The 16510-nt window shown below is 39.0% G+C and overlaps 1 protein-coding gene across 2 annotated transcripts in view; it reads left to right on the top strand.

Annotated features, from left to right (window-relative positions):
* Positions 1 to 325: 325 nt before the first annotated feature.
* The window catches only part of AKAP7 (A-kinase anchoring protein 7), an 81127-nt gene continuing 64942 nt past the window's right edge, over positions 326 to 16510 (top strand). For both annotated transcript variants that reach the window (XM_088053621.1, XM_005518348.3), the window contains exons 1-5: positions 326 to 563; positions 5295 to 5444; positions 6524 to 6669; positions 11161 to 11297; positions 15487 to 15647. In XM_088053621.1, coding sequence (XP_087909747.1) covers positions 404 to 563; positions 5295 to 5444; positions 6524 to 6669; positions 11161 to 11297; positions 15487 to 15647 — 754 coding nt within the window. In that variant the 5' untranslated portion in view covers positions 326 to 403. The remainder of the gene's footprint in view (positions 564 to 5294; positions 5445 to 6523; positions 6670 to 11160; positions 11298 to 15486; positions 15648 to 16510) is intronic.

The raw sequence follows: 16510 nt of genomic DNA, 5'->3' as shown, positions 1-16510 counted from the left end.
CTCCTAGACCGCTGCTAAATTACTGTTAATTGTCGCTTTGCTGCCCTATGCTACAGCGGGTTATTTTCAGGGACGCCACTCCCGCTGCCTGCAGCCCAGCATTGGGGCGAGCGCTGAGCAGACGCTTCTCGTTAAGATACCGAGTGCAAGCTGCGCTGGAATCGCGGATCTCCGGTTCCAGGCCGCGCCTCTCGCTGCGAGGGGCGGTCCCGGCACACGCCGGGGCAGCTGAGGGGCAGGGCCGTGCGGCCGCCCCTCCCCGCCGCGGAGCGTGCCGGGAGCTGTAGTTCTACGGCCGCACGGCCCCCTTTCCCCGCAGCTTCCCCGAGGGGCGCGGCCGCTCCGCCAGACCCTCTCGGTCCCGCGGCTTCCCGGTGGGCAGCACTGCTCGCCCCGGCCGGGCATGCGGCCGCTGCTGCGGCGGATCCTCCCCGCGCTGTGCTCGGCGGCGGCCCGAGCCCTGCTCGCCAGGCGGGCCGTGCCCATGGCGCTGCGGCCCGCGGAGGGAGCGGAACGGGCCGGGGGCGAAGCCCGGAGCGTGGCCGGGGTGGCCCCGAAGCACGGTGAGAGGCGGCGGGGCGGGGGCAGAGGGCAGGTGCTGGCGAGGCCCCGCGCCCGCCTCCCTCCTGGGCTGCGGGCGGACGCTGGGGCGTGCGGGGCGCAGGGGAAAACTTTTCAACTTCATTGTGGGCTCTTGCTGACAGGGCTCCGGCGCTTCCCTGCCTGCCCCGCTCAGTCCCTGGGCTTGCCGACAGTGTATGCATCCGGCTGAGCACTGAATCTGCTGACCCTGAAACACTGACCGAACACTAAATCTACCCTTTTTTCCCCCCTAAGTTTACTACTACTCCTTTTCTTTTTAGTTCCCTAGCTCTGTATCTGACCTGAGTTGAATATTAGCCCCCCCCCCATTTTTTCCACAAGAAATATTATTGTTGTTATTATTATTGTTGTTGTTGTTGGTTTCCTTAGCTATGTAAATTATAGTGCCAGCCCTGGAGGTTCAAAACGCGTCAACACTAAGGTCATCTACTTCTACAGCGGCTCTTAGCTGAACTGTCTCTAAAGGATTTATTATTAAAAACATGAATAGAAAGCAGTGGGTGAAAGCTCAGCAAGAGTCAAGGAGCCCCAACCCTATTGCCCTCAGGCAAATGGGAGGAAATGGAAAAAGGTCCCAGCTCAGAGAGTTAGGAGAATTTATGTAATTAGTGCCTTTATGGAAAAGGTGCCTTTATGGAAAAGGTAGGAGGCCCTGGATCTTGAGGGTCAGGCAGGCAACAGTGGAGAAGAAGATTTATCTGGAGGGTCTTCCAGATCAATGCAGTCAACCAGGCGGATCACAAATGCAGGTATTAAGAAAAAAAGAAGGGCGGCTGTAGTGAGTGACTTGTTTCTCAGGGTATCTGAGGGCTCCCTGCATGCCAGGTGGACCTGCTCCACAGGAAAGTGTGATGACTTCCTGTGGCCCAGGTAAGGGATATTACCAGGAGACACCCTGAGCTAATTCTGTGCGCTGGTTACTACCCACTGCTGGCTGTCCAGGTTGACAGTGGTGAGGTTGATGAGAGAAGTACCAGGGTAATCAAACAGGACTTCAAGGCACTGCATTGACTTGTTGAAGGGATAGGAGCACGGGTGATGTTTTCCTTGATTCCTTTGGTATCAGAGATAAATGCCAGAAGGAACGGAACAGAAGGAAAACCCATGTGATCAACAAGTGGCTTAAAGATGGTGGAATCTGGGTTTTTTTGATTGTGAGGAGATTAATGCAGCACCAGAACTGCAGATGATGTTCACCTGGCTAACAGGCAAAAGTGTTCTAGACAATGAGTTGGCAGGGCTGATTGAGAAGGTTTGAAGGGGGAAGGGAATGAGGCCAGGCTCACTAGGGATGGATCTAGGGCCTGCATGCCAGAGTTAGGGGTGAAATTGATAGCCCAGCTGAAGTGCATCACCAGTACCTGCAGTATGGATAAGAAACACAGTTCCAGGAGGAACTGGAGGCCATCGTGCAGCAGAAAAGACGTGATGTAGCTGCCATCTGGGAAAAGTGGGGGGTGACTGTCATGACTGGAGTGCAGCAGTGGGTGGCTACATGCTCTTCAGAGGGGACAGGCAAGGAAGGAGAGGCTGAGGTATACCTTCTTTGCCTCAGTTTTCAACAGTAAGACTTGGCCAGGTCATCTGGCCCCAGCTGAACTGGTAGATGGGGAGGAGAAGCAGAATGGACCCCCTGTAATCCAGGAGGAAGAAGTTAGTGACCTGCTTAACCATTTAGATGCTCACAAGTGATGGAGCTAGATGGGATCCATCCTAGGGTGATGAGGAAGCTGGCGGAAGCGCTCATTAAGCTGCTGTCCATTATCCATCTTTCATTAGTCATGGCTAACTGGGGAGGTCCCAGGCAGCTGGAGGCTGGCCAGTGTGATGCCCATCTACGGGAAATGCTGGAAGGAGGATCTAGGGAACTACAGGTCTGGCAGTCTGACCACAGTGCCCCGCAAGGTGGTGGAGCAGGTCATCTTAAGTGTGATCATACAGCACAGGCAGGACAAGGGATCATACCCAGCCAGCACAGGTTTAAGAAAGGCAGATACTTTCTGATCAACCTGATCTCCTTTTATGACCAGGCGACCCACCTGGTGAATGAGAATAAAGCTGTGGATGTTGTCTATCTGGACTTCAGCAAAGCCTTCAACACCATCTCCCATAGCACACTCCAGGAAAAGCTGTCAGCCCATGGCTTGGACAGGTGCACTCTTCTCTGGGTTAGGAACTGGCTGGACAGCCAGACCAGAGAGTGGTGGTGAATGGTGCCACATCCAGTTGGCAGCTGCTCACTAGTGGTGTCCCCAGGGATCAGTGTTTGGTCCATTCCTCTACAATATCTTTATTGATAATCTGGTGAGGGGATCAAGTCTACCACTAGTAAATTCACAGACAAGATCAAGTTGGGTTGGAGTGCTGATCTGCTGGAGGGTAAGAAGGCTCTGCAGAAGGACCTGGGCAGGCTGGATTGATGGGCTGATTACAATGATAGGAGATTCAGCAAGGCAGAGTGCTGGGTCCTGCACTTTGGCCACAACAATCCCCTGCAGCACTACAAGCTGGGGACAGAGTGGCTGAAAAGTGACCCAGTGGAAAAAGACCTGGTACAGGTTTTGACAGTCAGGAGCCAGGAGTTTTCCCAGGTGGCCGAAAAGGCCAATGGCATCGTGGCCTTGAACAGTTATAGTGTGGCCAGCAGGACCATGGCAGTGATTGTCCCAATGTATTTGCCACTGATGAGGCCACACCTCAACTCCTGTGTCCTACTCAGGGCCCCTCAGTTCAGGAAGGACATTAAGGTGCTGGAGCCTGTCCAGAGAAGGGCAATGGCACTGGTGAAGGATCTGGAGCACAAGTCTGATGAGGAGCAGCTGAGGGAACTGAGGGTGTTTAACCTGGAGTAAGAGGCTCAGGGGGATCGTATCTCTCTCTCTCCAACTACCTGCTCAATTCAGTTTACTCAAGGTGCAATGTTAATTGCTGTAGCTGTGACTTTACTATAGTGAAGAGGCAGCATTTTGCAAAGTGGCACAGGTATGATGCTTTTTGAGCAGAGCGAAGGAAACCTGGAATCTGCAATGTACACACCTTAGATTTATGTGAGTCCTTGTTCTGTAACTGATGCTATCTTAACAAACCCCTTTTGCTCCCAACTGATGATGATTCTGCACTGCTGAATTTTGAGGTTTTCTGCCCCAGCCTGACCTACTTGTCAGTATGATGGACCTCTGTGTTGTCCTTCTCTTTGAGATCTCTTTGGATTCAGGGTTGTTTTCAGTATGCTTGTGGATACCAGAAACAATCTGTTTTGTGTGAGTTTAAATCTGAATGTTAAGTAATAATTTTATTATTGCTTTAGCGTCTGTTTGTTATGCATAGTTCTGCAGGGAGAACAAGTAACAAATCTAAATACTTTTTTTTTCCTTTGAATAGCCTGGGGGGATAAAGTTAGGTGTCAGACTACAACCACAGAGTGATTTATGCCTCGCTACTTTAGCCTGGAGTGAATTAGCATTTAATCAAGTTGTTCTTTTATTTATCTTCCTTAGCATAAAGTGATATGTGTAAGAAACATTCCACAGGGTGATAATCACGCATGCTGGGTCTGTAATATCAATTTTATACATGTGTAGCCTTGCACGCCTCAAGAACATAATGTACACTTTTGCTGCTGAATTTTCCTCTTAGGCCAGATTTGGGCCATCTGTGCTGGTCATGAGCAGAGCTTTGAAAATGTGTTGTCTGTAGTAATGAGCTGTCCTGGGATAAACTGCAATTCTAAGATAAGGCTCCTTCCACTAATCCCATTGTGGAGTTGTCCCAAAAGAGTATCGCTGGGTGCCTGATTATATGCCCATTGTTTGCTGCTAGAGAAGATTTTGTTTGTTTTTTTTTTTTAAGGTATAACGTAGTATGCCAATATTAGAGTTTATTGATGCAGAAATGCAAAGTAGACATAAGGAAAAAATAAGGAAATTACTTAGATGCTCATACTCAGTATTCCTGGGGGAAAAGACCTTTTTAAAAACTTGTTAGTGGACATTATTCTGTCCTGCCTACTGTGATTGTGGTATTACTCTGATGTAGAGCTTCATGTATATCTTCGTACATGCAGGATGTGTTTTCATTTACATTGATTTCCTTATTTAGCTTAAATACTAAAAGTCAGTTTTCAGAATGAGAAATTCAGATCATTGCTGTCTAAAACATGCTAAACTGAGTGGGAGATGCAGGAATAATCATCTCATTCCTGAATGATAGAGTCAGCTGAGAACCCTTTGTTATACATGGAATGATGGGATTCCCTTCCTTCTTCTTCATGCCTCATTTTCAGTGTGTTTACAGTGGAATTAATTTGCCCATATTTGTCTGCACTGAATTTCATATACCGTTACTGTTACCTAAAATGAACTTCATGTGATGTCTGAAGGGCATTATTTTTTATGCTCAGCTATAAGTTTTTGGGTTTTTTTTTGCAGTAACTTCATTTACTTGGAACCAAACAAGACCATGGGTTATTAAAATATAGAAAGCAGAACTGTCTTTTTTTGCTATTTCACATAAAATGCTAACATATTTTTACTGATCTGTTGACAAGAACAGGATCCTCGCAGGGTTATATGTCAATATTTATTTGCTGTTAATTAATGAAATGTTTACTTGGTATGTTGCTTATGGATAATGTATCTTATCTGTTTATATCAAAAACTAAGACCCAGTGTGTTATTTTAAATATATTACAGATGGGCTGGAAAATATACAGCAAAAGAAAATCTTTAAAGAGAATGAGGAAGAAACACAACAGAGAGAAGAGCCATGTGCTGCTGATTCAGTAGACTCTCTAATGGCAGAAATGCCGTTTGTGGACACAGATATTGAAGATGAATGTGCTAGTAAGTACATTAAACAGAAGTAATGTGAAAGCATAGACACATCATGCACTCAGTTCTTGGTCCTACCTGTTGGCATTGACACATGGACCGTGCACATGGAACATTCTGTATTCTGTATTCCTGCAAACAGGTTGCAGTCCAGAGCCCTTCTCATTAGTAGTCAGTCCTGCAGTACTTGAGCATATTAAGAATTCACCCTTTTGTTATTCTGTGGAGCAATGAGTCACAGAATAAAGACATTTCATATGTCAATTCACATTACTGTATGTGGGCTTCTCAGGTTTTGTGAGCTGTCTTTCAATGTGTGTATTCCCAGCATGGGGCTGGAAGGACACTTCTAATTGCACAATGAATGTCTGCAGCCTGATCAGCTGATGACTATGTATTAGGCCATGTGGTGGGAGAGGGTCTGTAAAGGCTCAAGGAAATGAGCTAAGAGAAAAACAATTTTGTGCAAAGGAAGAGCTGAGGACACACACATTTCTTTCACTAGAAAGAAGTCACAGAAGGTGTCTCTGGGAAAGGAGGAGGTAGAGAGCAGATCTGGCTGGGATGATACTTTCTTCTGGGCTGAGTTTGGCTCCTGTGCTATAGGTTAGTCAGTCTTAGTCTACTACAACTTTTTGCTTTAATAATCCTTTGTATTATTGTGTTTTATATTTAAAAATGCAGAATGCATGGGATTTTTCAAGCTTAATATTGGCCCTTCTGCTCTACAGTCATGTCCATGTTCAAGTGTGGACAATATGCAGGCCTGTAGTCCTGCTGCACACATTGGCTAAGGGGGGAGGCTCAATGGTTTGGAAGCCGTGTGTCTGTCTGTGTTAGCAGCTTATAAACCTTGCTCAGAGGTGTAGGCTGTTAGTTCAGGTGTGGTACTTCACTTGTATGGCTACATTTATTCAGGTCAGAGTTGGATCCCAGTCAGACAGTTCAGGGCATGAACAGAGCAGGTGAGTGGGAAGACATGCTCCAGTCAGTTGATTGAAGTCCAGCTCACCAACAGGAGTTGGTGTCATATTAAGACTATCTTTGTTTAAATGTCTGCATACTGAAAGTAACCTTTTTTTTCTCTTCAGTGCGTGCAACTTCTGAACTAAGTATTAAGAAGAAAAGAAAGCGGACTGCTGGAAGGGAAATTGAAGAAGACCTTGAGAGAAAGAAGAAAAAGAATAAACAATATCAGCCAAATTATTTCATTTCTCTTCCAATTACTAATCCAAAGGTGATAATCTTTATCATACTAATTTGGTATAACCAGAATTACTTCAACAGGTACATGTGTTTATAAAAAGAACAGTGTTTGATATCGTGCAAAACAATTTTTTTTCAGGTATTTTTAAAGAAACATTAGCAGTCCATTCAATGAGTAATGCTATGTTATGTAACATTTTTGTGAATAAAATTGCTTTTCCAAAAAAGACTGGAGGAAAAATACTTGCATTTTTATTCAGTTTGTCAGTCTTACAGATTTCACTGAAGCTGGCTGAAATTTCCCCTCTGTAGTGTTATGCTATTGCCTGTTTTGTTGTTCATGTAGAATAAGGAATTGAGACGTTAGTTTTTAATTTAATAAGAAAAACTCTAGCAATATTTTTAGATTTCTTTATCTATAAAGTTATATTTGGATCTGTTACTGTTTTAACTTGGCAGTTTATAGTTTAGCATTTTCCAGTAAATTGATTCATCTTATTTAAAATTCAAACAACTGTTGTTTTAGTGAGATGCTGTTCACGTGGATTCAGGAAATGCAAAGAGCTCTTTAAGAAAATGTATTTTCTTGCAGTTACATGAGTTGTCTCATTTAGGCAGTAAATGAAAAGGATTTCTTATATGCTGCAGGTTGTCTCTGGTACATCTTTGATATCTTTCCTGTCTGAAACAAGGAAAATAGGTGCCTTACATTTAAAAAGTTGAACCCAGCAGTTTAGCACCATTTGCAAATTTAGTTTGCGGGTTTTTTTTTAATATCAGGAACTATCTCAGATGAATTTTAACTCATCCTACATCTGTATTATCAGTTCTCTGAAAAAGTGAAAGAATATTAAGAAAATATGAAAAGAAAATAACACTGCAGTCTTTGTTTATTCAAAATATAATATATGAAGAAGAGATAGTAAAGGCTGGTTTTATAAGATCCAGGAAACCTGATATAAATATTTTAGGATATCTTTTGTGATATCTTATTTTAAAATATCTTTTCTTCCAGATCCGTTTAACAGATTCCATGATTTAAAAAGTGCAAGAATAATGTAGGGGTTATATAATCTGGTAATTGAGAATTCTTGCTGATGATTGTTACTATGCCCAAGGGTTGGTTGAGAAGGTCTTAAGTATGCTTGATTTTTTTATATGTCATTATTTAGTCATGTCATTTACAGAGGTAAAGAAACAACTCTTTAAACTGAATCTCAGGGCATTTGGGAATTCCAGAACTTTGCTAGAAGGTTTTGTTTATACTTGCCTTAGAGATAGAGTTGTACTGAAAGTAGAAAATACATGTTGGAATTTTTATAGGCAATATTAGCCAAAATTCAGATATCTTGTTTCTTGATAGTCAGAGTGAATCTGTCAATTGCTGGTAGAATTTCAGTTGGTAATGCAAGACCTTTATTTTTTTGAAGATCTGCTTTTATTCCAGTGAAGTATTTTAAGCATTAGTATTACTTCTTCGTATTTTATGTAGTAATTTAAGCTTTACACAGAGGACAATAAAGGATATTTCTGAAACATTTAATCAACTGTTCCTCTTGGAAAATGAAAAGCTTCCATGTTTTCATTTTAATTGTTTTGAATCTTCAGAAATTAATTTTGAATTTATACTGAACTGGTGCAAAAATACTTAAATGGATTATGATCATTGTATCTTTTTTCTATTTGTTTGGGGTTTTTTTAAGTTATGACTTAAATTACATGTTATCACTTGGTAGGTTAGCCCTCAGGGTTCTCCAGTCTTGATTATAATTATTATTGATCGGAAAAATCTTTAAAGCTATACATTTACTTACTAGTAGTATCTTTGCAATATGCAAATCTTACTCTATTACCCTTCAGAATAATGTATTTCAGGTAATGGGAGAGAAAATCTTGAAATCGGTAGTTGAGGCCTTTTTTTGAATGTTTTTTTAAAAAAATTCAGAGGGAGGAATTGTTAAGTGTGATCTGCTTTCAAAAAATTTTTAAATTAACTCATGTCAAGTAAAAAGAAATAGCATGATAGCAGTTGAAATGTAAAAATGCTTTGTAAGGTTATGCAAGTAGCAGGTTAAATATCAATTCATACTATTTATGACTCATTTATGCAGTGAGTCATATCTTGTTATATAGCATTGGAAGAGTCCTAGTTTGCTTAATTAGAATAGTACACCCAAGTGTTAATTTCACCTTAGATTTATTGGAGAAAACAGAACAAGTCTGAAATTGTGATACGCATTGTGATGGCACACCTGTTTAACAGTTGTTGTGTTACACTTTGATCGCATAACTTCAGGGAAAGCATCTGAAAAATAAGTTTCTGAAATTCAGTAAAATTTAGTTGAGAACTTTTTTTTTCTTTCCAAATAATGTTGATTATGTAGAGCATTGTCTTTCAGCCAGAGAGGGAGGACATGCTCAGCCTTCTTTTTATTTCACCTGTATCCAAAAGGTGGGATTTTTCATACTTTCTTGATGGATTCAGCAATAACCTCTCTGGAACAGCTAACTGGCTGTCTTTGGACTTAACCTTGTTCCAAAGCCATATTATTTGTTAAGTTTTTAACTTGGTCTCCTAATAAGAGTTTGTACAGCTATGAGCCTGTCCATTGGGGTTTTTTGAATTTTCAACCTCTTGTCCAGTTTTGGAGAGAAAAATTGACATCTCAGAGGCATTAATTTCCTACATTTTTTGTGCCATGGGTGCTTGCATAAAAGAATGAGCCTTAAAAGAACGTGTGGAATACTTGTGTGGAAGTACTACTGAAGGGAGCTATAGGGTTATGGGGATGTGGGACTGCTAACCTAAATGCTGAATAGTATTGATCTCTTTCAGAGCTAGGGTGGTTTTTACTGCAATGATAACACAGTTCCACATCTGTCTTCCATACTCTGAAGGACTTGTACACTTACATTTATATTTTTTCTTTTGCCAGCTCACAGGTGCAAATTAAATTTAGAAGCAATGGTTGAAATTTGTAATTAGTATGACACTTATTTAATTTTTAAGTTTTTCATTTTTTGCTTTAGCTTATAAACTTAAATAATCATTCAGTCAGTACATTGTAATTAGCAGGGATCACATTTACCAGTTCTTTGCTTAAATATGGGTTAAATACCTCCTCCATCTGAGACAATGAAACTGTTATTTATCCAGGATAAGGTCAGTTCTGACATATGAAGGAAGATGGTCTTATTACAACATGATTTATGATAAAATGTTGGTGGAATTTTCATCATATGTCCTACACTACTTAAGACACTCGTGGTTTTGTAAATTCCATATCCTGTTTTCTGGCAAGTAGCTTTTGCCTTCCATCCTCCTCACTACCCTTGCTAGCATCAGTTCCTTTGTGTTATAATTTAGTTATATTTATATGACAGTAGTAGATATCTATGGCTTACTAGGTAAAACTTCTGCATGGCAAAACTCATCCTAAGAAATTCAGTTCAGAAAAATATGGAACACTCCCATTAGACTGTGGGGTTTTTTCCCAGGAAATTTATGTGTTCGTCATGATTATCAGAGCTACCAAAATGTATCAATGCTTTTTTTTTATACTTAAGAGCTACTTGTGCTTATTTTGTAAAAGTAAAGTAATTAGTGAAGTATTCACCACTGAATTTCAAACAAGTAAACAACAAAAAAGTGAGATTGGTGTATAAAGTCTAAAAGAAGCATGTGTAAATCTCCAAAGATGATTTGTCTTTGCTCACTGTGCTTTAAGAAGTAATTCATTTTGTCAGATGGTCAGGTTTATTTGACTTGATTTAATTGTCACTAACATACTCAAGAATTGTTGCAGGTTTTTAGTGTTTTGGTTTTTAAATTGCTACAATACAACTAGCATAATATCAAGCATAGTAAACATTCTGGATGCAATTTATAGCACATGTATAACCATATAAATAATTTTCAATAAAAAAATTGCAATTCCAGTATTTTTAAAGAGAAAGACTGATGAAGTTAGAACTCTATACCTGTTGCAAGGCAATATATCTAAATACATTTTAAGGAAGTATATACATTATATCTGTCTATTGGACAATATAATCAGAATTGCAAATCAGATTTCTGTGAATTATTTACTGAATATTCTGGTTTTCTATGTGCCCAGTCTGTCAAAGCTCATTTTTTTCTAGTCACTTACCTTTGCATACCAAGATAGACATTTAGCAGAGTGGGCAGAGAAATTCCTTGAAGAAGCTTTTTATTGGTATTACTGGCAGTGTAAAACTGGATATCTTAATCTGCTTCAGGAGTTTACGATACTTATGGAAGGAAACTCCTATTAAGATGTGGTGGGGAGTGTCCAGTGATTTATTAAGCGCTCCATTTGTACCCAGATTGGGTTCACTCAGGTCAATTAGCACAGCTTTGTCAGAGGGTAAAACTTTCTTCTGCTAGAATGGTTTTTACATAAACATTTGTTTTTAGTTGTGTGCTTTCTTGTTCATTTGCATGATGGGATACAGTAATTGTTGTAGTGGCTAACTGCTGTTTCTGTATCTTTCTTCCCAGATTACTGGAAGTATTCAGACTGTCCAAGACGCAATAATACAAAAGGATCAAAGGCTTTCCAAAGCAATGGTTCGCTCTGGCTCATTGCATGTCACCATGCTAGTGATGCATTTATCCAGTGAAGAAGAAATTAGCATGTAGGTGTTTATTACAAATTAAGTCTATACTAGTATTTTTGCTTGATGTGCTCATAGAGAAACCAGCAGGGTTAACTGACACTTTTTTGTACCATACACAGCCCTAATTTTCTAGGGTTATTGAACGTTTAATTCATGTTGTTTTTAAAATGCTAATCTTAATATTAGCTGTTTTCATAATCTATGGTACGTAATAAGCTCTGAACAAAGTATGTGTTTTTCCCTTGCGTTTTTCCTACTGTGTGCTGAACTTGCACACATAAATCTCATGTTTGCTAAAGTAATTATTTTAAAACAATGTTTTGATATAGGGGACAGGGGAATTAAAAATCTGTTGAAATGCAGATTGCTCAAAAGATAGTGAAAATCCAAGGCAGAATGTAGGAACCATTTGGTAATCAAGGGCATGCTTCTAGTAAGTAGAAGTATTTTGGCTGAAAGCATTTGACACACCTAAAAATAATGAATGATCAGCATGTCTAAATCAGTTGCTTTGTTTCTGCACATTTGTTTCCTTCGAATGCTGTATCCTTGAGATCTCTGTACTCCTACCTGTCCTGTGAAGGTGCAAATTTGTCAGCATCTTCAACAGTCTGATCTAAGGGGAGAGTAACAGCCAGGAACAGAGAATAAGAAGGCAAGCAAAGGATACTAGACCTGGTAGATTGTCTCCCCTCTCCATGTGCCTGGTTAATGAGTAAACTGTGATAGCATCTGAAAATTGGTGAGAACAACCACCAGGTGTTTCTGTGAGGGTTTTTTTTTTAAAGGGTTTGAAGTACAAACTTTTAAAAAAAGGAGCGTGGGATAATACCTCAAAGTACATGTGTGTTTTGTACATGTACTCATGTACTTCATGAGTATTTTTTAAAAGACCAAAACAAATATTCTCAAATTCAGGATATTCTGCTACTCTGTGGGCCCCTTCTCAGCTTTCACTGTCTGAATGCTACCAAAGCACTGACTTACAGAGTTCTTCTCTGCCTCTCCCAGCAGAACTCTGCAGTCCAGGCAGACTCAGACTATCCTCTAGTCAGCAGCAGCTTCCTCAGAGATTCACCCTTTCCCTGGCCAGATGCCTCCTATAGGTTTCTAGCTCAGCTATCCTCAGGTATTCTAGATTTCATGTTCTTTTAAATGAGATTTTTTTAAAAAATTTCATAACTGATGTTTTTTGTTTCATCTTTTGGGAGATCTCAAAGAGTAAAATGCTGAATTTGCCTTTTTCTTGCTTCACCAATTTTTGATACCAGGTTAATGGAAAGAAACCAAGATCCAGGCTGGCAGAAGAAGCTGTGTGTAATGTAGGGGGAGCGTAATCTCTCAAAGTGCAGCTAGTCAACTGGGCATCTGAGAGTTCACAGATCCTTAGGTTTGGATCCATTAAGTTACTTAGATATCTACAATTTTTCAACTGTGTTTGCACAATAGTGCCTCTGTCTATACAGAAATGAAATGTGTTGAATGCTATTTGAAGTCAAATGCGTGATAAGAATGTGCTAAACATAACATTCAATTCAGCACAAAGCCCTTTGTATGGTATTTTAGTACATACTGCTTTCACCCTGAAAATGGAGGATCTGTATTCTAGGCCGCTCCTTCTAAGGGAATCCAGACCTGCAATTCCCATGTGAGTGTCCTAACTAATTGACTGTGGTCTAGCCTTCATGAATACACTATACATCTCTTTTTGTAGGACTGTATGAAATCAAGAATGTGAGATTTTGAAACTAGAATGAAAGAAAGCAATCAAGAGTCATGACAGCAGTCCCTTCAAGCCAAGAAGTTCTACTCTCTGCGCACTGTATGCATAGTCATGGGATCAGATGCTAGAAATCAGGATATGCCTACTTTTGCAGTAAATTCCTGATTATGTGATTATAGTGTCAAGTTTTTCTTGCTAGTTTTTTGTCAAAGACTCTGTGAATCTCACCTTTGCATTACAAATAACAGAACTGACAGAATTGAGTTTGGCTTTTTTTGCAAGATCACTTTTTCTAACAAGTGATCAAAATTAAAACTCAGAAATTGCTACAAAGAAACCTCATGAATTTTAAGTGCTACAATATTTACATTACAACAATATAGAAAGAAAATGGGCACTGCTTCTATAATTCTAGCTTGTGTTCACTTAGAATATGCTGTTTAATTATTTGTTTTATTTCCTTTTTGACTTTAGATCAAAGTGCTTGTAAATTTTTTGGGTGTCTCTGTGGATTAGTTGCACTGAGTGTAATTACTAGTTGGCATTGTAAATACTATTTGGTATGGAATAACAAGAAAATACCACTGTTGTGTTTTTAGCTATTGACTTCAATAGTGGAAATGTTTGTCCTTGTGCATTATTCTTACAAAGCAATTGTTAGACGTTATAAAGTGGTTGATAGAATACAAAAGGCAAAATGGCTGGAGTGAGATGACAACTATTTTTCTGCATATTTTACTGTTTGCAAGATTATAAATAAAAGGAAAAGTAGAACTAGATCTTTGATGCCACAGTATGCTAAACTGAAAGCACACTGTACTGTGTGGATTGACCTTTCATAGAACTCATTTGGTATACCTGGGCTGGTCAGTGAGTTCTGCAGCAGACCCTACAGCATGGAAATATAAATCTCTGTTCATCTGAGGAACAGAGCTTTCCATGGACATTCTGTGGACTAGTTCTCACATACAAAAAATCCAGAGATGGATTTTAGATATATTCATGAATCAATACTTTAAAGCCTTTTGTAAGCTTTAACTTAATTTGACTCAGTGTATTTAAAGTATCTGTACTTGTTTTGCACCAATTTTTATGTTCATGTTGGTAAATAAATCTATGCCTGCTTATATGTGAAGTAATCTGACAGGTAGAACCAGTATTAGATTTTTTTTTTGAAAGGTCTTGAAGTACAGCACATAGGGAAGACACAGGAACAGGCTTGTCTCTTAACAGTGATAAGAGGGTAGGTAAGTGACAGAGACTATGCTTAAAGTAAAATATCTTTGCCAAGGAACAAGTAATGGCATTGTTGTTTAAAATTGTTATAAAGGAGCTAAAGTACTTCTAACTTCCAGATGAAAGCTCTCTAAAAAGACCACAGGGGGGCTCTATCAATGAAGGATATTTTGTCACGTAATCAACCTTCACGTGTTTCTTAACTTGGCCTAGGTACCAGCTAATGTACAGTTCACATCAAGAGTCCACCTTATTAAACACAATGGGAATGTGTAGAGATTCTTGGACTTCTACAGGCTTCAATGAAATCGTTTAACCTACTGTAGAAATCATGGTGATTGCTTTCATCCAGCTAGAACAGAAAAAGTAAAAATACCTCTTTTGTGCATTTTTAACCTATTACTGCCATCTAGTGTTTATAATGTCTGCATCGATTTAGGGAAAAGATTACATTCAGGTTCATTGAAAAGAATTAAAACTGTGAGATGTGAGAGATCTTTTAGAAAACACTAAGAATGTTTACATGGTTTTTATTTAGAATTTTAATCACTTTAAGTGCAGGTCAAAACAATTATTTCATGTAATTGTACATACACTTGATGTGGCTAATTAAGATGATTATTAAAAGGTTTGTGCCTTGTTATTGCAGTGTGTGAGTGCCTCTTAGCTCTCTTACAGAAAGTAAATGTAAATTGACATAGTACCTCTTCTAATAACAGTTCTCCATGAGCTTTATTGTAATTTCCACATAATTTTATCATTATATAAGTAATGTCACATTTGTTTATAATTTAACTAACACTGTATTAACTTTGACTGAAGAGGAATCTTCGTTCAACTGACATATCAGAAGAGGAGAAAACTTAATTTAAGAATGGAAAACTAAATACGTCTGAGTAATCATCTTATTTAAATGGGATGCACAAAGTAGTAGGGACACTGTCATGTTAGTATCTGGATATCTTGAGGACTGAGGAGAACTCTTGAGGAATTAAACCCACTGCTAAGTCTGCCTTATTATTTGTATGGTTTTATAGCACAGTGTATGAACCACTTTACGTTTATAAAAAGATGGTGGTAATAATAACAACAACAACAACTGTATTGATAGGAAATAGATAAAAAATACCACAGTAGATAATAAATTGATACTAAAAAAATCTTTGTTTCATTTATTGATATAATGATTAATAGCAATATTAACAGCAGAAATATATTTGACATCGGTATTTTCTTTCCTCTCAACAGAGCAGTTGGTGCTCTTTCAGACAGCAAGGTTTTTGTAGACAATCTCCTGAAAGGAAAAAGAGTGGCTTTATCTTTTCAAGGAATTGATCACTTCAGAAATCAAGTTGGATTTGTGAATTTGGCAGAAAATGATCATACAACACTGCTTAAGGAAATAGCAGGTACAACTTGTCAATCTAGTTAAAGTGTTTTAAAGATTTCTCAACAACCTAAATGAGAATGGAACACAAAGATAAGTTGGTGCTAATTTATTCAATATTAATTTACCTGTGACAGTTGCAAATGCTACATAATTAACTTCCTAGCCTACTTTGCATATATTCAAAAGGATGTTAATGAATTATAGACAGTACTGTTCTCTGATAACCTTTGATTTAGTATATGTCAAAAACATAGTGCAGATTTGTAAATGGGATGTAAAGACTCCATGCTACCTTGTTTTGGTCCATTTTTGTCTGCCTGTGAGTCTTTACTTAAACTATGTTGTTTACAGATATTTAATAAAAATTCTCAAAGAACAGTACTGTCTGTAGTTCACTGGTGTCCTTTAAAACTATCCCAGCAATTCCAACTATTCCTTAGAAAGACTCTTTAAAAGAGTTTTTCAGTATTGATGAATTATCTTTTGTGCTCTGAGGAATGTGAGGTCACACCATTTTTTAATAGAGCAATAACCCATATGGGACATTTTGCAGAGTAGCAAAGACTGCTGCTGTCACACTACCTCTTTGCAGTCCAGTACAGAAGGAAAAATTGTAAAAGTCTTTTATTAATACAGTGTTTTCTCTAGCAATTCATTGATTTCATTTCTGAAGTGCAGCTGGTTTGACCTTTTACAAAGACCTCAGTTGAATTTATTAAGGAATCACTGTTTTGCTACTTCAAGATTATGTATGGCTTCTGCTATGTTCTAAGGTGAATTTTGATTTCATGCTGTTATTTTGTGTTGTACATGAATGAAGGAGAAATACTGATAACATAGGCAATAGAAAATAGATGAAGTTAAATTCTAAATTTAATACCA

The sequence above is a fragment of the Pseudopodoces humilis genome, chromosome 3 (genome assembly GCF_049639895.1).
Source record: "Pseudopodoces humilis isolate 2021_Gansu_Grassland_sample_001 chromosome 3, ASM4963989v1, whole genome shotgun sequence".
In the NCBI taxonomy this organism is placed as follows: Eukaryota; Metazoa; Chordata; class Aves; order Passeriformes; family Paridae; genus Pseudopodoces; species Pseudopodoces humilis.
The sequence above is the reverse complement of the archived record's forward strand: the minus strand, read 5'-3'. Positions and strand labels throughout refer to the sequence as shown.